The sequence below is a fragment of the Ischnura elegans genome, chromosome 11, assembly GCF_921293095.1.
Source record: "Ischnura elegans chromosome 11, ioIscEleg1.1, whole genome shotgun sequence".
In the NCBI taxonomy this organism is placed as follows: domain Eukaryota; kingdom Metazoa; phylum Arthropoda; class Insecta; order Odonata; family Coenagrionidae; genus Ischnura; species Ischnura elegans.
In genome coordinates this window covers 52,810,517-52,832,028 of record NC_060256.1, presented here as the reverse complement: position 1 = coordinate 52,832,028, position 21,512 = coordinate 52,810,517, and the positions used below count along the sequence as shown (strand labels likewise).

General features: G+C 37.8%; 1 protein-coding gene and 2 long non-coding RNA genes across 7 annotated transcripts in view; 2 read left to right on the top strand and 1 right to left on the bottom strand.

Moving 5' to 3' along the window:
* Positions 1-236: 236 nt before the first annotated feature.
* Positions 237-8,245, top strand: LOC124167879. The gene is made up of 2 exons (XR_006866781.1): positions 237-5,844; positions 5,880-8,245. It is a non-coding gene; the product is annotated as an uncharacterized LOC124167879 (long non-coding RNA).
* On the bottom strand, positions 4,502-13,795 carry LOC124167880. The gene is made up of 2 exons (XR_006866782.1): positions 13,477-13,795; positions 4,502-12,949 (listed from the first exon to the last, which is right to left on the bottom strand). It is a non-coding gene; the product is annotated as an uncharacterized LOC124167880 (long non-coding RNA).
* A 94-nt stretch (positions 13,796-13,889) lies between these two features.
* LOC124167878 (pleckstrin homology domain-containing family D member 1-like) overlaps positions 13,890-21,512 on the top strand; it is a 45,986-nt gene continuing 38,363 nt past the window's right edge. For 2 of the 5 annotated variants that reach the window (XM_046545937.1, XM_046545936.1), the window contains exons 1-5: positions 13,905-14,096; positions 14,305-14,491; positions 15,147-15,223; positions 16,173-16,264; positions 16,347-16,399. In XM_046545937.1, the coding sequence (XP_046401893.1) occupies positions 13,990-14,096; positions 14,305-14,491; positions 15,147-15,223; positions 16,173-16,264; positions 16,347-16,399 (516 nt within the window). In that variant the 5' untranslated portion in view covers positions 13,905-13,989. Of the gene's footprint in view, positions 14,097-14,304; positions 14,492-15,146; positions 15,224-15,993; positions 16,081-16,172; positions 16,265-16,346; positions 16,400-21,512 lie in introns of those variants that run through there. The other 3 variants (XM_046545939.1, XM_046545940.1, XM_046545938.1) reach the window with 3 other exon arrangements.

Here is a 21,512-nt window from a genome sequence, read left to right as displayed (position 1 = left end):
CAAATATCCCAATCATTTAAAGACTGTTGAATTGAGAGATCACATCATTTTCTCTAAAATCATGGTAAAAATCATGTGATATCGTTTGCTGTCTGTTATTATTAAATAATAAATGTATGTTCACTGATGCATGCATGTGTGTTTAAACACATAAATATAATGGTTTAAAATACAGTAGTGCCTTTCATTTCCAAAGGATATGAAAAAATGGTGCCTATCACTAAAACCTCTCTATGGTGAACCTCCATACATCAAAATGCCCAAATTTAGGTCCCTTCCATTACGATGTAGAGGTTTTACTGTATTCACTTATTTCAACACTAAGTTCACAATATAAAATAGGACTAGCTTTTTGATTGCTAGGAGTTATGAAATTACTTTTACAAGAGAACTACTATTTAATGGCATTGTTTCAGCTGCTGTTGCTTTTTTAAAAATTGCCACATTATAAATAGATGTTTGTTTAAGCGACTTAACTTTTCAATTTTTTTTACTTCTAATAATGCTTAACATACTGTTGTGTGACATATTTTCCATACTATGCATTAAAGTGTGGATATACAACTACACTATTTTTAATGGTCAATTTACACTTTAATATAGTATGACCCTTACATTCATTGGCATGGATAACCAAGAGTTCACTCTGGCATATTTTAACAGAAAAATGAAATCAAATATGAGCTTAACAAAACCGAAAGGCACAAAAAATCCCACAAGGTTTGATCAAAATTCGCCAAAATTGTGATTTCTCAATGTTTATCAATATATAAATTATCAGTTCCATTGTTTATCAACTAAAGCAAAGACATACTTAGTATAATTCGAAACTCTCACAGTTAAATATTCCTTCATTATCAACAAAAAACTAGAGAAAAATGTTAAACACTACTCACGCTTTTCTTAAGACTCACTCATTCTTCATACTTTCAAATTTTGGGAGAAATAATATCCAATTAACTTTCCTAGGAACTATCACACTCAACTAATAGGTGATAAGTCGCACCGTATAATTTTCCCTTATTTTAGAGGATGAGGGACACCATACTTGTCAAAATACTATTATTGCTTTTAGTTGCCAACTCTAGCACTGGACATCAGTCTGTTTTCCATCAACCACTGCAGAATACTCCTTCAACAAATTACTTCTTCAGAAGAAGTAAAGCAAACTATAAAAAATAATGCTTCAAATTCCCCATGATCTTCCTCATCATTCATACTATTCAACTAGGACAAAGAAATGTAGTGGACTAGCCGTACCAAATATTCCGTTGTAACTAATTAACAATACGTAAATGCTCTAGGTGAACATTATCCTCAGGTAAAATTTCAATACTCCGAGAGGTAAGGGCGTGCACTAAAGTATGCACTTAAACAATGAAACAAAAACTTACACAAGTTAGTTCTTTCTATGGACATTCAAATCCCTACGTACATATTACCTACCAATTAGAAAATCGAATATCCGCACATATCATGAGCGCCATTTATCCAAAATGTATTTTGGGGAAATTTTGATTCACACACTGCTGCATCAAATTCAAGACCTAGGGAAAAATCTCACTCAATGTACTTCCAATTCACACCTACATTCTCACACTACTACAGGCTCTACTACTACAGGGTCTAGAAAAGTATCTAATGTATCTTTATTAAAGAATGGGATTCTAGTAATGCAATGTCTAACTACTCGTAACTCTTTCTGGATCAGTAACTATCACCCAATAGGGAAATTGGATTCAGAGGCCTCAAAGTATGTTACTTCCTGTGCACTATTTATTGATCTTTTAACAAATTACTCTAGTTGTATTACTTTAACCTACACAATCAATGATTGAACTTCGGATGAATGCCATGAACTTCTGTCCCAACCTAACTTCACATACTTCAAATGGGCAATGGTAATTAACTACTTCATCTCATTACAAACAGAAAAAATTAGGTGCCACAGCATAAGACTACTGCACTGATTACCTGCAGCAACATTGATTGATCAAAATTCCAACACAAATGTTGTCTCTCGTGGTTTCAAAAATAAGCATACTGCCAAATTCCAGAGTGTGATTAAGAATTCCCTGCAAACCCACTCCACTTTCAACCATTGGGCCTTTATTTTGACGTAGCTGGCTAACATTGGAGGGAAGTGAGACATGAAACAAGGGACACAGTGGTGAACAGTTAATGATGTCATTTTAAAATTAACAACTGTCCGCACCGAAGGATTAGCCTTCATCCATTGAAGTCAATACTCACTTAAACAACGCTAACTGGAAAAGTTAGAAGTGCTTGTACAGCACTCCAGTTCAACTTTGTGAAATCTACTCAAAACACGACACTTCACTATGAATATAAAAAAATTATTTACTAAGAAATATATCTTGGATATAATTGATCAATCTCCTGCAGTAATTCCCTGAAGAGAATATAGCTTAGCGTCTAACATACATAAACCCAAGATGAAGTTGTTAAAAAAAAATTCTTAAATCAGACAATACAAATGAATGCGATCCTAAGGTCACAATAATATTCTTAATTGCATTGAAAACCAATTTCACTTAACACCCGCCACAGGAACCTATTGGGGTCCATAGGCAGACAAGACTGCTCACGGGCCACTAAATGCAATTTACGTTCTGGTAACTATTCCACTAAACTTGCTTAACAACAGTAAAAAATGTATATAATTAAATTATGCCAGTTCTGAAAAAGAGATACCCTCACTTGTGTCATATTGTAGATAATACAGCTCAGTGGAGCCACTACAAAAATGTATGCCCCCTTTACAAGGCCTAACATTGCTGATAAGACCAATGAACTTAATCATATACTTGTGCACTGAGGAGAACAAGATTTTGATTTTTGCTTGATAATAGCAAATTAAACATGACACATCAAAGGTGAATGCCATCCCCATTTCCAATTGAAGCCGAGATAAATTACAGCATCAATTGATATAAAGGAGTTTGCCGTGAAGCCCTAGGATATTCAAACCACGTACAGTAGTTGAAAAAGTTAGTCCTCAGAGAATTGTCTGGCAAGCATTGTGACCAAATCATTAGCCGAGGTAGAAGAATTAGCCAAGTATTGACATGTGTATCATAATTAGCACTCATGAGTCGCTGACTGCAAGCAACAATGCCTCCAGTGGGCATCTACATCCATCAACTTCCTATTCACCTCGACATTAAATATACGAAGCTGCATCTGTCAAAAATTTACCATCATGCCCTCGGAATGGTCTACCACGATATATTATGCATAACATCATGAACAACAGTGACAAATGAATAATATCTTAGTATTCTGCTATTCACATCTGAAAACTCCCACAGCTAAATACAGTAGAATATGAGGTTATAAAATCCTCAATAAGCATATTTATCTGACTTAAAGCAATAAGTCCTAATGGGATGGTGAAGTACTAATAACATGAAGGTATGGGACTGAAGCCTCATTACCAAACACAGTGGGTAGAACGCAATTGCAATAAATACAGTCCTCAAATGGCCCTTCAAAGAATACTAAGTATACCGAGAATTTTCTCAGATTATCTCTCCTTAACCTAAGAGAATAATTTAAATTCCACTTACTTTTCACCCGCAACCGTTGCAGAGACCAGATCTGTGGCAGAGAAAGACAAACAAGAAAACATCCAACTTATCACGGTTCATTCAGCCATACTTAGCAATCACCGAAGCATTTGAACTCTCACCTCTACATTTACATTCTGAAAGAAATCATGGCATTATGTAAAAGCCATGAAAAGTGAAATAGGATGTATTCTACAAGCCCAGTCGGCGATCTTATTGATTCCTGCCATGAGTTAATGACAGTGGGTACGAATGCACCATGTGAATGGTACCTCCATCAAATCTTAGCTCATGAGAACTACCTGTACTAGATGGCTCCTCAACTCCATAATCAATACCATGAAAATGTTATTTCATATGATTCCACTAATAACAGATAAATTACTCAGCAAGTGCTACAAGTGCCAAAATATATCTTTCAAAATTCAATAACTTCTTCCAAGAAAAATGCTAACCTCATTAAGCTTCAATGAATATGCTTTAGTCTACACAATGTTGCATTGCATAACAACTGCACACCTGACAGGCAATTTTCTTGTCAAAGAGGATGTAATTATGTCCTTATTTAATCTTACTTAATTCAGATGTTAAAAGCATAAATCAGAAAATCTAATTTTTATCTCATTCCTTCATAGTCAAGTATTATCTATGTGGCCAAGCTCTATCATTTACAAAGAATAATAATTTCAGACTTTACCTCGTCCAACTAGTACCCAGAAGGGACTACGTCAAACAGATTTGCCAAGGCTGTCATAGGTTCCGTGCTTACATTACCTTCATCGCCACACTGACGATTTCGTACAAGCAATCTCAGAGGCTACCTGAACTCTCAAGTAGTTTTCTAAGAAATTGCTCATTGCTGCCACGACTGCATATCTAAGGTCAGGGTTTCCAGTCAAGAACGCAAATCGTAAAGCATAGGTAACTCTTTATTCAAGATGTTTTGTACATATTCTCGCCACTGCCTATGTCCGCAGGCACACTAAATCCTCCAGAAACTTGCTACTGGCCATTACAGAGAGCCATTGCAGAAGTGCAGAGGACAATTAAGAACTCAACAGACGTATTGATCAAGTAGTAGCCACAAAGGCAAAATGAGAAATGCAAATTAATATCACACGCTTTTAATCATTGACAACACGCAACATGGAATTTTAAGGTGAACTGAACTGTCCACGCCAACAAAATAAAACAAGATGATATATCTGGATAAACTTTTCAGATCTTCTCAGACAACTTAACAAGCAACAAAAATAAATAGAGTGTTATCTTTCACTCGCAATATAATGGCTAAAAATCTTTCAATGTTTGATTTAAATATCACAGAATATTCCACACAAACGTCCTTAAAATATGATGGAATCTTGAAACTTCTTGCAAATAATGGAAAAATAAGAAATGCAATAGTAAACATCACTGCTTTCCCTAGGCCATGAATAGAAACTGGACTCTGAAAGAAAGTACCAAGGATGAAGGACAACAATGATAAATAGACAGGTAAACAATGAAGCTGCTTTTCACCAAAAGAGACTAACTTAGACGTTACATCAAAACAATTGCAATTGAACCTACGAATGTGGAAGGAACAGTGCAATAATATCAATGAAATAGCTACGTAGTGCTGCTAATAAAGCATTTCAAGAATGATGACATCACACCTTCCTTTGTCAAGGTAATATTTCGTGTAATCTAGTATACAGCAAGTAAAAAAAAAAAAAACTTACGAGCTTAAAAGACTCAGGAGAACAATATACCTAAGAGTTACTCAACATTTCAGAAAAGATTTGATGAAGTAGGTTACGAATCAAATGTTATAATGTAGCATATCCCTCAATACTTAAGAAAAATACGGCACCGAAAAAATACCTTCAACTGCCAATGCACAATGATATATCCTGACCTTTCTTATGGTCCTATCATTTTGCTAAACTGACTGCTACGTAATGCTTCATTCACCGTCCTCACACGATTACCTCACCACGTCCTCTTGACCATCTGCATAAATAGCATTTTTGGTTTCCTACCAACTTCATCTAATGTCATTCATACCTCTAACTAGTTCACCTCAAGGCATTGACAACCTTACACAAACTGCCTCCACTTCCTTAAGCTCCCAGGTATTCTTCCTTCACTTAATCATTCTAATGCAACTACCTTCTTTTCCCTAGCGTTATTAGAGATTTTATCTACTGACAATCTATGCAGGAGGCCTTTCTCAACATCTATTATTTACTGAAGCCCTGCGGTCCTCCAGGTCCACGATGGTCCTCTTCTTCGGCGGTCCTCCAGGTCCACGATGGTCCTCTTCTTCGGCGGTCCTCCAGGTCCACGATGGTCCTCTTCTTCGGCGGTCCTCCAGGTCCACGATGGTCCTCTTCTTCGGCGGTCCTCCAGGTCCACGATGGTCCTCTTCTTCGGCAGTCCTCCAGGTCCAGTGGTCTTCTTCTTCGGCGGTCCATGATGGTCCTTTACTTCCCAGTTGATTGTTTATAGGACTAATCTGTGAATAAAAACTATCCTGCAGCAGGCCCTACCCTCTCCAAATTACTCTATCTCCCCCCTCCTAAAATTGCAACCTAGTACGCCTGAAGCAATTTTTCTCGATAAATAGCTGTGGTATTAAACTTCTTCCGGGTCCTCATCCTCTTCCTCCAGGTCCAGGGTGGTGGTCTTCTTCCTCCGGGTCCGGGGTGATGGTCCTCTTCCTCCAGGTCCAGGGTGGTGGTCTTCCTCCGGGTCCTCAGCCTCTTCTTCCAGGTCCAGGGTGGTGGTCTTCCTCCAGGTCCTCAGCCTCTTCTTCCAGGTCCAGGGTGGTAGTCCTCTTCCTCCAGGTCCAGGGCGGTGTCTTCTTCCTCCGGGTCCTCAACCTCTTCTTCCAGGTCCAGGGTGGTGATCCTCTTCATCCAGGTCCTGGGTAGCGGTCCTCTTCCTCCAGGTCCAGGGTAGTGGTATCATTACAGGTCTGCAGCAGTTGCTTTTATAGACCTCAGTAACAGAATAAATGTATCTTGCTGTGTTCCTCTATCAATGCAATCATAGCTAGAACTTCTCCAGACTGCAACCAACTATGTTGTGCCTACTTCCTTGATACCCTTCCTCTAAGCTTTAACAGGACTATTTCAGCATGTGTGAACTATCGCCACATCTGAGGAACTGGATGCAAACTGATCAAATACTTCTTGACAGAATGCTATTACCCTCCAAGCAAGAATGGCAGAATTTCAATCTTAAATTGCCGATAAAGATTCTGCATTCATGAGAGGAAGGATCTCCAAGTGACATTAGTTACAATGCCTTGTATTTCTTCAAAATTTCTACCTCAGCTCTCAGCGCAGCGAACATTCTAGGTACACCATAAGCTAATGATCTGCCGCATACTGCTCTCTCTCAAACTCTTCCTCTACTCTGCAATTCGCTCCCTTGTCCACTTCCCTATGCTATCAGGCATCTGCTGGAAATACGATCTAGTTTCCTGACATCTCTACGCTGCCTTCGCCTGCATCAGCCATCCACTGGAATTACAATCTAGCCTCCTGACATCTCTATGCTGCCTCCACCTGCATCAGCCATCCACTGGAATTACAATCTAGCCTCCTGACATCTCTACGCTGCTTCCACCTGCATCCTCTCTTAAAAGAAAGAAACCCAGCCCCAACATTCAGAAACCCTCCCGAACTATCCACCCAAACTAACAAAATTCACCGAATTAATTGACATTGTGTAACAAAATCAAAACAACCCTCTCGCCAACGATTACAGGAGATAACTGATATAATCAGAAAGAAGACTAACAATTCTTTAAGTTAAATTGGTGAAGCCATTTAAAATAATTTCATGATTAACCCTTTCCCCCAAATATCACTCTCCAAAAAATTTAACATTCAAAATATTAAGAATCAATAGATAACTTATCGCAAAGTGAACAATAGAGAGATTACATAGCAACTGAATTACTGATAACTTCTCAATTACTGATACTGAAATCTTTTCAAGTTTTTGGTCCAAATAAGTCTAAGATTTCATCACATTCCACGATCACGGATTCCAACACTATTTGAACACAAACGACTATCACATAGATAAAAAATTTATGCACAGAAAGAAAATGAACTTGACTGAATCAAAACACTATCTTCAAAATGCACAAATAAGGGGCACAAACTTGCAGAACTTCACAACTCCTCAGGAGAAATGGAATCTGCCAGGTAGACTGACACGGCATTAACCGCTAGGGAGAAGACAGCCAGGATATCCCCAACTCCGCATGCAGAGGACCATAAAGGAGCGCAAGGCAAATCCAACTTCCTAGATGCTAAAGGGCAGCCCAGGTAGTTAGGGTGCAGCAGCTATCACAACGTTGTGATACTCTTATAGGGAAGAATTGGCGACTCTTCCACTAGGTGACAGGGCTCCGTGATTTGCAGCAGATACACCAGATAATGCTGCTTTGACAAGGCTGCTTATTCCATAACCTGGTACTCCTCTCATTACAGTATGCTTCCGGGCAACCCACCCTTTCGAGGTGACTGAACTGGAAAAGGACAAGGCAGGGCGAATATCTTGCCCAAAACAAATGCTAAACCTACGATGCTTTACTTAAAAATCGGCAGAAGGCCAGTTTCATTACTTTAAACTCATTATTTGGGCCAAGTAAGCCTTAACAGAAAAAAATTTGGATCTTATAAGCGTCAAATGTCCAATGACAATTTATTCTGATTAACTGCACTTCTCAACTAGGAGTAATTATTAATAAAACTGAAGTAAGCATGAATTAGGTATTCTCATAAAAGATATCAAACGCAAACCCATTTTTAACTCAAAATGATCCCTTGATGATTCAGTGAGACGTTGCAGCGAGTAAGAAAAGCAGCAGGGGCGGGAAACAGGACATGGTCGACAAGTCAGCATACTTGGAAGTGGGTGCGCGACATTCTCCCAAAGGCTCCTGTGCTTATCAGAGCATCCTCTCTTCCAAACTTTCTCTACAACAGTTGCTGCTTAGGGGAAAGCAATTGCCCTCAAGTGTGCTGAAATGAGAGTCACCGAAAAGACCCACACGAGAACAACATATGCAACGCAGAATATCTTAAAATTCAATATTATCTGAAAGAAGTGAACTTTATGCTTGAAAATTTTTATATTGAAATAAAACCACTTGTTATGATTCTTTTTTCCAGCATTAAGTGCCCAAATTTAAGACAATAGGTTTTTTTAAATTGTTGGAATTGCTTCCACAAGTCAAGTTCACGGAGCGATATAGCTCAACTAAATACTCATCAAGCGACAACTTCTTCCAGTTGGGTGGGTGGAATAGCTCTGAAATAATCGACATTACAGCAGCACGGCCCAGAGCTGGTGAAAATCTGCATTCTAGGGATTTAGGGCTCAATTCTCATTCCACATCTGCTGCACTACGTAGGATCCACTCTTCCGCCAGTCACCCTCGTGACATCACATAGGTTTGGGCAAACGTTAGCGTACGGAGATAGCTGAAATGATAGTTACCGAAAGAGACCCATACCCAAAATGATACAACCCCAATATCCATGGTTGACATGCTAAGTGAATCCTGCTCATCAACCAATTAAAATAAAATCCAATTATGGATATTGAAAAGAAATTTGTTCAAACAGTTCTAAAATGAAAAAACACTAAGCGAACTTTCAGAAGTTATACCCAACGCAAACCCAATAGCTTTCATGCTTCCTTGGTTGACTCATTTCTGATGACATGGATTTTCTCAGATAAGAACAGTATAGTACAGCATGGCCAGGAACATTCAGGTTGAATCCATATTTTTCAATAATTCCATCCAATGAATCCTCACTGCTAATTCCTTTCATCCCACAGACCATTTTCAATTTATTGAAGTATGCGAGCATGCATAAAATCTTTGGGAACGCTGAAAATAGAGTCATCGAAAAATACCACGAAAACAAAAAAAAACACAATTGCAATGGAAGTAGTAAGGCTACGACCGATTCTAAAGGAATAAGTGATGTAGCATTGTACACTATTCTTTCCTGTTCAGTGATCCACGAAGATACACAGCTCAGTCCTCCAAATCTTAACAGCATTTACTTCAGGTATCCACCATCATGGCCCAGAATTACTGCAAGTAGTATAATGACGACACGAGCGAGAATGACTTTAACCTACATAACTAACAGGGCTTTCACTAAAGATTTTAATTAATTGAATTGAGCCCTTCTATAACATTGTCCTGAGACAAACAAAAGTTGACTATAGCAAAAAGAATCTTTTTATTTACCATGCGGGCATACACCTCTCTATGTCACAAACCTCTATGTTCAAATGTTACCCAGTCTCATTTGTAAGAGCAGCAAAACGCATGGGGCAGTAATGGCTGGCATCCAGCACCGGAGGGACATTACTGACAACCCAGGACAGGTGTACGCATGTACTCCAATGCAGAACATCTTCAACAATCGGACAATGACCATGACCTTCTGACAGGTTTTGTGACAAGTGTGCTGAAATGAAAGTGACGAGAAAGACCGAACGCATAGACCATATACAATCAATGACATTCCCATGCCAAAGTAGTTAATTGCAGCAAATGAGAATAACTCATATTGTGTGCATATATCCTCAGCAGAAAGAGGATTGGAATTTCTATTTCAACATGAACAGGCTCACATTAAATTTGAAAAAGGAGAATTTGAATGCTTTTTACGTTTTCAATAAATCTTTTAAAATTCATTTAAAGTTCTCCTTATAGCCAATCATAGATTTTAATGTGAATGAAAGATCAGCAAACCAAGTACATTGCCAACATGACATTACCGGAATATATATATATATTGATAAAATGTAGTCACCCGCACTGGATCATTGATGTTCCGTTGATGAGGTGCATAATGCATTTTCATAATATTATGTGTGTGCCTATCAAAAGAACTTCTCCGAAACCTTGGTACCGAGATTCTCATGGGGAAATGAAGCTCTTGAAACAGCTCTTACTTGACAACTTCCATGTTATCCACGCCACCTTTACGATCCACTTTCCTCTCGTGAGTTAATGATCCAAGGGCATCGAAAGAGGAGTTAATTGCAACGGACCTGTTGAAGAGTCATTGGAAAAAACCACCCGCAACATATTGCTATGCAAATACTACAAGCAGCAAAAATCAGAGCTAAGTACCACATGTAGGTCAGCAATTCAAGAAACTGAGAATATACTTATTCACAAAGACTGGGAACATGCAAGTGCATGGTATGAGAAGCCGGTACTTGAATAGTTCTTGAAATCAGAGCACTAGTGCACATCTTGAGGTTATTACAAGGGATCAATCCACATTGAACAAAAGGATGAGTGGAAACAAGGCACTAACTGCTGGCTTTATCATCCAATACCTGCATTAAAAATAAGTTTTCCTGGATCTGCAATAGGACTCCTTCCAAAGCCATATAATGGACATGTTAACTACATTACGAGAGGATAAAATGCAAAAGCTTATATTAACTCATGCCAACCCCAGCTTAGGTGGTTGGTCAACAAGTAAGTTTTACCTTAATGAAGAATCCAAGAAAAACGACCACTTTGATAAAAATCAAGTGCAAAGCATTGTCCAAGCAACTTCTGTAATCTGGTATGATAGTTAATACCTTCCATTCACGCCATATCATGGATCTTCAATAGCAATTATGCCATTAAGCTCAACAATTAACACCATTACTATGGAAAAACGTTACATTACTCACTGGTAAGTACCAGCAGGAAAACCCCATGCACTGCCATCTTCCTAACAGTAAAGAAAGTATCGCAGCATGCGCATCAATTTCAGTTAGCCACATACCTTAAGATATTAGAGCTGTTTTCTCAAGGCTTTTAAAGCTTATTCAATAAGGACTTAAGAAACTTAGGAATCCATTCCAAACACTGGAGAACATATCACATGGAATTTTATACATAGTTAATGCTCCATTCCACATTCATTTTAACGAGAAAATTCTTTTTGCCATTTCCTTGAAATTCATGCCATGTGTGCAATAAATATAGCAACTCAATTGTACAGTGACCTGAAAATCTAATCGTCACTCAAACATCAATAGAAATTACCTACTAAGAGTTGTACCTCTTCGTGGGCGACAACGCTAACTGGTTGGACGCCAGACAACATACCACATTACTAAAAGACAAAAATCAAAAGCCTTCCATCGATTTCCATGCTCATTCCATGTTATATCTCCATCCATAAAGCAACAATCTTCCCACTACATATCACAAATGTCAGCCTACCCTCTCCGGCAAAGATAAAAAATGTATCGGCAAACATTGTCAATGCTAGCCTAATACCTAAAGGGAAATACAGGAGAAAAATAAAGTGAATCCCAAGTGCACCAAACCTAGTGTAAGAACAGTGACGACTTCAACTAGAAATAATGTTAAAATATGCAAACTAGAAGAACTTGATTATTCACATTGAATTTACAAACCAAAGGTTGCAGGATTAGGCTCATCAAGGACCAAAAACCCTGAACAAGTAAGGCAATGTGCATTAGATACTCCCTCGTGAGTTTCAATCTTCTGAGGTCCATGCGTTCAAGTGCGAGTGTCCACATAAATGATTCGCGTACCTCATAATCCTTAAAATACCTTAGCGTAGAATGGAAAAATTCTCAGTGACTACGATCGCATTAGAAATGCATACTTGGAAATCTGAAAAGTGAAGTAACAGTGTCAACCAATCTGCATGGAAAAGATAATTAGGTTACTAAAACGTATCCTGCAAATACAAATCCATTTAAATTGTAACTCAGAAGAATTCCGTATATAGCCCAAGGTGTCGCCCATCTTCGACATCTTATCATGATCGCGAGGACAGGTCGTACTCTAACGGTAGACGTATCTTGAAATTAAGCGCATCCAAGGAACTCTGAAAAAAAGCACAAATAGAGCGCACAATGGATTCCTACGAGAGGATAAGATCTAGCCAATACGAGATTGAAATGATCTGGTATTGAACGTATAATGAATCCAATATAAGGAGTCCAATTTGAAACCATTACAAGCTTCCACTCAATGCAAGAAAAATCTCTGGCCTGACAGAAAAGGCTACTTGAGATATATAGAACTAAGTGTTCCTTAAAAGATAAATGGAAGCTCCCATCAAGCAATCATTTCAAAGTGAGTAAAGATAAATCAAATATTTATTATGAATAACCACACAGTGGTCGTACAAGCTTCAACTTGAAGCAAAAAATATCGATTCGACAACGAATCATGACTAGACCTATCTGATACTACAAACCACAATGCTGTTCTCCAGGAACAGGTGACCTGAGCCCAGTAGTCTTAAGATGTCCATGGGAAGGCGTGCCTTCGCTTATGGAGACTGGAATGAAAAAACGCTTCAATAATAGACGTTCTCTTATATCTGAACATAAGCCCCTTCATCAACAATGACTTTACATTGGGCCTTTGAATTGTTTCAACATATTCATGAACGTGTTTAAACTGTCTATTTCTTCGCAATTACAAATGTCCCATGAACTCTTATCGTGAACTTCAGAATTATTAACAAACTTTTCACTATCATGATTATACAATTCTGACTTAAGAGTTTGCCACTTCATATAACGTTCACGTTGCTTCATTCGCAGTTCACTTTCAGCTCGCAACAAAGCACAGGATAACACTGCTTCAACTCTGATATCTTTTCTGCGCTGCTTCTTGAAGGTTATCTTCTTGCACCTTAACTTAGATATCCAACGTAACAGATCTTCCGTTTGTCCTTTAATTCTTTTCAAAGATTCAGAATCTCTGCACTTCAGAGCCACACCCATCTCAACTTATTCCGAAAACAAACCCCCACAAATCAGAAATAGCCAAAAAATAAATAGGGAGTTTTAAGGTACACACCTGTACCAAACTCGTCCAGCTACGCTGCAAGCGGGTGTGAAGCTAGGGCAGGAGACCCATCCCGGAGGACTTGCTTGGACAAACCACAGAAGCAGGAGGCCGCTTTCCCATGACGCGATGGAGGACGAGTTTCTCTTTATATAGACAACGGCTCAGTATTAACAGTGTTCGTACGCGCAATCTCAAAATATAGTCCTCAGCCAAATGAGTTAATCTGTGGTATTTGTGGTTAATCATACTATTTTATGGCATTCATATATTTGATAAAACTAATTATGAGTTTTAAAATAGTATTTAGGTCACAACTTGACCACTTCCTATAACATAACATATATTTCGGCGCGGAAGCATATTTTCCGACGCAACTTATACCAAAAGTATGACGTCATCTCGATTTCTTTCCCCCACTTCAGACAAACAAATCACTAACGTTTGAGTATTTTGTAAACATGTGATGACCAAGTTTCTTGTAAAATTTACGATTTACTCTTCGCTCGAGAATATACAATAAAAATGGGTGAACATGGTGATTGTACATTTTGCATATTAACTAGAGTCCAACATAGTGGATTACTACTGAAGAAATCCTTTGCCCTACACTCAGCCAAATGGTCAAAGAGGCAAGAAAAATCAGAACTGCCTATAAGGCGTTCGTTACAAGTATTTGTATTGATGCATCATGTAGATTATTTTTAGTACTTTCATCATCAATATACGTCAATTACCTTCATATTTAGTTATAAAGCCAACTGGGGTTCTTGAAGTTGTCATTGTATTGTTTATTTTACGTTTATAATAAGTATTAAATCCATCTTTTTACCTCTGTAGGTTTTTTATTGTTAAAGAAGGGTTCTTGTTGTATTACCCCGAGAACGAAAAGAAGTCCTTCGTCAAAAGGGGGTATTTAAATATTCATCCTAAAGGTGTAATACCCCTTGGTGGATGTATTATTGAACCTGCCGCAGATTTGGGTCAAGATTATATGATTTGGATAAAAAGTGATGATTTCATAAACGTATGTATGTCCTTATAATGTTACAGTTAATTTTATTTCCGGGCCCAGCATCGTTATATTAAAGTCGTAATTTTGCGCTTACCCACTGTCCTTACTTCTCATTTTAACGTACAGTATTAAAATAATTTCATTCATTAATTATATTCACTTCTTTCCCGACATTGCAATCTAATTTGACCTCCTGTGTAATAGCTACGTTGGAAGTTAATTTTATAAAATCCCCATTCTCTCGGACTTTACATGTCATTTTCCGCCGTCAAATGATATGATCATGTAGTGCAGTCGTTAAGTAATACCTACTTATCAATATAAGAAATTGTTCTGTGCAATAAAAATGTGGGTAATATGTATGCTTAATGATTTTAATGGATAAATTCTCTTCACCTTAAATTAGTCTGTTTTTCCTTTGTAAATGTTCATATGCTATAATTACTATGCTATTGAGGTTTATATTTCATCGGAAAAAAAAACATTTTTTTATTGTTTTGGAGATTTACTGCATATTTGGAAATGCATTGCACCATGGTTAAAGGGGCACTAAGGATTTAGAAAACATTATTGGGATAGTTAATTTTCCATTTATCTGTACCCAGTCATGCATATATATCCTTTCATAAATCTTAGTAGGTAATTAGTCGTTATTTTTCCTCGTTAGGGTAATCTGTCTTTGGCCGTTGAGAATAAATATGACCAGGACAAGTGGGTGCAGGTGCTTCGAGAGGCTGCAAGAATGTAAGATTTTCTATCTATAGGTACTCATTATTTAAACAATAACAACATTAGGCTTTTTGGGTTATGATTTGATTTAATTACTGCTTTTGTTCCTAACAATTGCTTCAAAATTCATTAAAATCTCTTTACTCATTACTGATAATGTAATTTCCAAGAACCCCAAAATTGTATGTGTTCAACTTACTCAAAGTTTAAGTGATTAGGCCATGTACTGACACATTTTTACTTTTCATGTCGTGAAATATGATTACCACTAGTTGATAAATGGTTGGAAAATAAAATTGAATGAATTAACTCAATTTTTAAAGTTCACACGTAATTGATTTTTCACCATCACATCTTTTGACCTGTTCACCTTAAGTCATTTTGATTGGATATTGGTTTCCGGGAATATGTAAAAACGGTGACGTCATGGCAAAATTAGCAGTGCTGGAACACACTTTCCTTAACTTTCTTTAGAAGTGAAGTATTACTGTCTATTTTATTTATCTCGAGTCATTATTTTCATTTTATGCTAAGTTTTTTGTTCTGGTTACAAATATATAATTTAGAAATTTTGATGCACAAAGGTTAAGAAAAAGACTTCGCTGTTTCACAAAATAAAATATATTTGCGACCGGTTTCGATACAGCGTATCATCATCTATTGAAACCGGTCGTAAATATATTTTATTGTGTGAAACAGTGAAGTCTTTTTCTTAACCTTTGTGCATCATGAAGGAGTTTCGCCATGTTACGCCAACCACCATCGCATTTAGAAATTTTGAAGCAACTAAAATTGATAAAGGTGTTATTTGACTGTTATGCCTTTTGTAAGCCAGTGCCGGAACTGTGTCCTGGCATCATGACATCACTGATGTAAAAATGATTTTTACTGCGATTGGTAGTTAATGTGGGTATTGGGAATGGTTTGAATGGTAATGCTGAATTTCCTCCTCACATGTGTGCAGAACTTGGGATAATACTCGAATGGGAGAGTCAATCATCAGAGATTTGGAGACACAGGGATTGCAATTAAATAAGGAGAAGCAGTCATATGTGGGTGAGTGCTTGAAATTTTGATGCTGTGCATAGATAGTGTTTGCCTATTTTCTATTTTTTTATACTCGTCTCTTCATCTGCAGAAAAATTGCATGTGGAGACAATTGCCTTGAGGGATGAAATTGATAAAAATTTGGTGAGTTATTGTACTAATCTCAATGATTTGATAATTTTAATCACTTTAAAATCTTACATTTAATGCTGGGTTGAGGAATTGACATTATTAGTATATCATGGGAATTTCTAGTGTTTCATAATATATCATATTCTCTGTGGGATAAATTGCTAATATTAAATGTCATATTTAGCTGCATATTTAGGGATGATTCTAGATTGATTATCCGAGAGTTTTAGGGAGATCGGGTTGGTATGGTGGCTAGGGTGTTGGCTGGGGATGAACCCTGTTGGTTGGGGTTCGAATCCCGGCGGTGGCAGAGATTTTTCATAGACTGCCTGATCCCTGCTTGAGTGCTTTGTCGAGGCACTTCAAGTGCAACATTCTGTACGACAGGTGAGACATTAACCCATTAGTGCATAGTGTCCGATATATCGGATGTGTGTATTTTATTTTTTTATGGGCTCCAGTTGACTTGCGCTACATTTTAATACACTGTATTAAGTTCAAATGAATGTCTGTCTTCACCCCCCCGCTAATATTTTAGTTGACTCATTGAATTTATCGACTAGAGAAGTATTTATGTGAGAAATGGCACACGTCCGATATATCGGACGCTATGCACTAATGGGTTAAGCGCTGGTCCCCTAGGTACCCTTCATTAAGAGCAGACTAATAGCAATGCCAGGTTTCTCTGTACCCTTCCTTCCCTACCCTTCCCTCATGCTGCAAATGACCTCAACTGTTGGTTGTCTCCTCCAGATACCATGCCAAGAGTTTCAACTTATGGAATATGCTGGTAGGAAATTTAAAAATTGAATTGTGGTTGAAGGAAACGACAGCTCACTACTCTTTTTTTTTTGGCAGATTTTGGTGGTATATAATGCCCTAATCCTGATGGTTAAGGCCTGGAAAATGTTGTATATGGGTAAAATTTTACACTTTCCCGGCGAATAGAATATATAAACTTTTCTCGGGATTCCATGCGGGTAAGATTTTGTAAGAGCACCGACGTTTCGGGTACTGACACTTTATTTTGCTTTACTCTTTGTTCCTTGTATATCCATCAGCAAGAGCTCCCTAAAGAGTAATTTTCTAACCTTGTGATGAAACTTTAGACTTAAATATTGAAATGTTCCAAACAAAAATAAACAATGGCTGATTCCTGTCTTCAAGCCTGGGTAAAAATAAAGAATCTCCATATGTATCCTGACAGCATACAGTGGTGTAGGAAGGGGGAGTTTTGGGGGTTCCAGACCCCCCCCCGAAATGTAAAAACACAATTACTTTACTTCATGAAAAAGAACAAAATGTTGAAAAATTATGAATTTACAAAATGAAGTTATTTTATTTCAAGAATTTTTTCATTTCAAAAATTCAATGGACTAGACAAGAATTTGAAAATCATACTTAGGGCAGTTCGAGGATTTTACTGAAGAAACAAATCAGTTTTCATTGTAATTAATCTACCCACTAAGTTACCCAATTGATTGCAAACTTGAAAATTTTAAATCACACATGCACGTGAATATGCATTGACAAATGAAGTTTTTTTGATTATGAAAAGTGTTTAAAGTGTAGTTTTAAACCCTGTAATTAGTACCCCCTTTTTCAAAAATTTTCCCCCCTTGTTTTGGACCCCTGAATGAAATTCCTGGTTACTCCACTGACTGCCTGCATACTGCGAAACACTCATGTCATCAGATGAAATGTTTTGCTATTATGATGGGATAAATAGTCATTAAGTTCTGAAAATGATCTATTAGGCAAGCGATTCCTATTTTGACCCATAAAACCCAAAAATATTCGGCTTGCATCTTTACCAGCTTACAAAGTCTCTTGCTTATTATACGCTTGTGTGGAACAATAACCAAGGATGGCATTATTTCGGTGTTGTTCTGTATTCATGGAAAAGATAATTTGACAGCAAAAATATTTCTAGATGTTATGCACTCTTTCAGCAATTAGGTACGATGCCAGTTGGGAATTGAGCTCCAATTATCATATTTATTTCTATATAATGAAAAGAAAATGTCTTTTCAAATTAAAATTGTTTGATCATTATTTTTAGCAAATAAAAAAAGAATGAAATGCTGGAATCATATGTATGCAACCATATGTGGCTCTGCTTGATTTTTTTCATGAGATACAGGGTCCCTATCGGTAGAAGTCTATGACGTTATCAATTTATCTCCAATGAGTCATGGTTATAGGTTTGTTTGGGCAAATAGCTCAAAATGATGAGGAAGGACAGAAAAATATTGGTCTCAATATTTTTCAGTCTCTTTCTTGATTGACAACATTGAAAAAACTTCTCACTTGGCCAATTTTGTTGTAGTAAGTGTTCAAGTGCTTCTCTTCAAATTTAAACCCATGGACTTTCAAACTGTAGCCCATTGCTTTAACCACTGGGCCACCAGTCTGTAAATGTTAATAAATTATAATCCCAAATTTTAGATATGCTAAAGTTATTAAATTGAAATCCTAGCCACTTAAGTTGCATTGGTAAATGAGGATTGTATGTGCGTACATGATTTAAAATTTTCAAATTTGCACTCATTTGGGAAACTTAGTGGGTATATTTATGAAATCCCAAAGTGAGATTTTGTTTCTGCAGTCTGTTCCTTGCACTGCGTGAAGTATGATTTTAAAATTCTTGTCTAGGCCATTCATGAATTGTTGAAATAAAAAAAATTCTTTCATTATGTGGGCCACAGTTGAGGCGGTTGAGGTGTGTTTGAAGGAATGAAGGTTTAGGTATCCTTGTTGAAATGACACATTGCAATATTTCCACTTATAGATTTATTTTACACTACGCGTTTCGTCGTTACAGCGACATTTTCAAGTGTGTGAGTGAGTGAGTTTAGGTATCCCCTTATCTTTTCATTTTTACATTTGTCTTCTCTATTATTTCTTTTATTAACTGTTATGTTCGTCATTAAGTCCTTCCTTTTCCTTGTTTCCTGTCCACATTTCCTTATACAAGCTTCCTAATGTTGTTGATTATTTATTTATTTTCATGATTGTGATTGCCTAATTCTTATGCATATCTACATAAAACCCGGCGAGCCACCTCTTGGGTGTTTGGCAGGGGGTGTCCAATCACCAGCATTTAAGAGGATCAGGCACCCAGGACGGTATTATAAATATTGCGCATTATAATCAGAATAGAACTCTATATTCATGCAGATACAAAACTTGCGAACGGTTTGATAATTCCCCTAGTAAATCCAATCAATGTTAAAATAATGGAAAAATTAAAATACGCATGAGTCGTCCTAGCCAGTGACGTCATTAAGTTTAGTAATCGAGTCACCGTCGCTATTCCTATTACGATTATTATTGCTATTCTTATTGTTATTATGTAGATGTAGATGTACGAGGAGGTAATAACATTTTAAATTTCTCTGTTTCACAGTCTAATTCCCTTATTTTCTTCTCGAGAATAAATCCACCCCTTTACGATGTAATCGAAGGATATATTTCCGCCGCCAGAGAACAAATTTCTGCGAAATTACTTGTAGGAGGAATTAGCTCCAACCAAGCATCTCCAGCTAGACGCAGAACTAGGTACTTCCATTAGGCTTGCGTTCCTCAGCTAACGATATGGGCAAAATTATTAAATTGAAATACTAAAAATTCTTCCTTCTATTAGCTTAATAATGTCTCTAATTCTAGCCAGTTTCCTTGTTTTGGAAATGGATGAGTAATAAATGACGAGTAATGGAATTCGTCCTTCAATGTGTCACTTCATCGTCTGGCGCGATCTTTATCTGACGCTGCAGTCAACGCCCATGGGAGCAACGTTGGCTTGTGTTGTGGAGGGTAGGCAGTTGCTGGTTCGATCTCCTCCTCCCCCCCCCCCCCCCCCCCCGCCCGCCGCGTTCTCCTTTCAGAGGAGACGGGATCGATGGGATGCCTTAGAAAGATGTTTCTGGAAGCGACGTTGCCAAGTCTGTTCTTTCCCGCAGCATCTGCAATCAATACTCGAATGAAACTGGACGTATTATTTGCTATCTCCAATGTCTGCCTAGTTTTGCTATTATAGTCACGGTACATTAATTTGCTCGTAAACCCTCTCCTGGAAAAACTACATGCACTGGCCAAATTCCATCTACATCCACATATTAACCCGGAAGCCGCCGCAATAGGCGTCTTTCGGTTTTGTTTAAGTAATCAGCCGTTAACAATTATCACTAAAGAAATGCTTTAACAATGTTCCGCCTAGAATTTTATTTAGTCTTTTATTGTTGAGGAAAAACGGTCAAATTTCATGCTGATTGGTCGTTGATTGTTGATCGTCACCTTCGGCGTGTTCAGCATTTTTGCGTGGGTTCCAAGAATGCTTATTAGCACCCCTTCCCCTTAAATTATCTCTTAAATGAATGATTGCGAAGCAAATGTTCGAGGGTACATAAAAGTAGAAGTATACCTTTTGCCTAATTTTTACCTTGGATTTTTAAGGACTTAAGTATTCATTTCGTACTAAAAATCGTTTGTGTTGTCGATGCTGCTGTAGCGAACCTAGGGGATGGCGATTAGGTTCCTATGGTCATCATTACGCATTTCTCCTAATCTGTAAGTGTAACACGGAACAGGGATGAATAGAGGATTTTCTTGAGAAATGTAGTGAAGGTTTATGCATCTACCTGATATAAGATCTTAGTTTCTCCCGGCGTATCAAGTGCGGAAAGGTTTTTCGGGTTTTCCACCGGGTACTTTGTTCTATTTCTCCCTGGAAGGCATGGAGCAAATTACCCGATAGAAAAGCTGAGAAACTGTTTTGCATCTAAGTGATAACCCTGCGTGCAACGTCAAGGATGCACGGCAGGAGGCCATTTTTCAGCTGCAGGTTCATTTCATCGGTGTCGAAGGAAGAAGAAAGGCAAGTGCAAATGCATGCAGCCGATGTGAGCTACGTCGAAACATCCACCGCTCCCTCATGATATCGTGCGAGCCATCTCAAGGGTATTAGGCAGGTGGTGAGCGTTCACCACCTCGCAATATGCTATATGCGCTCTTCATGGTATCGAAAAACCAACGCGTGTAACATGTATTCAGGCAGTGTGAGCTCCGACCAAGGCTACATTCCTTCATTCAACTCAACTGTACAGAACAGATCCTATTATCTTGA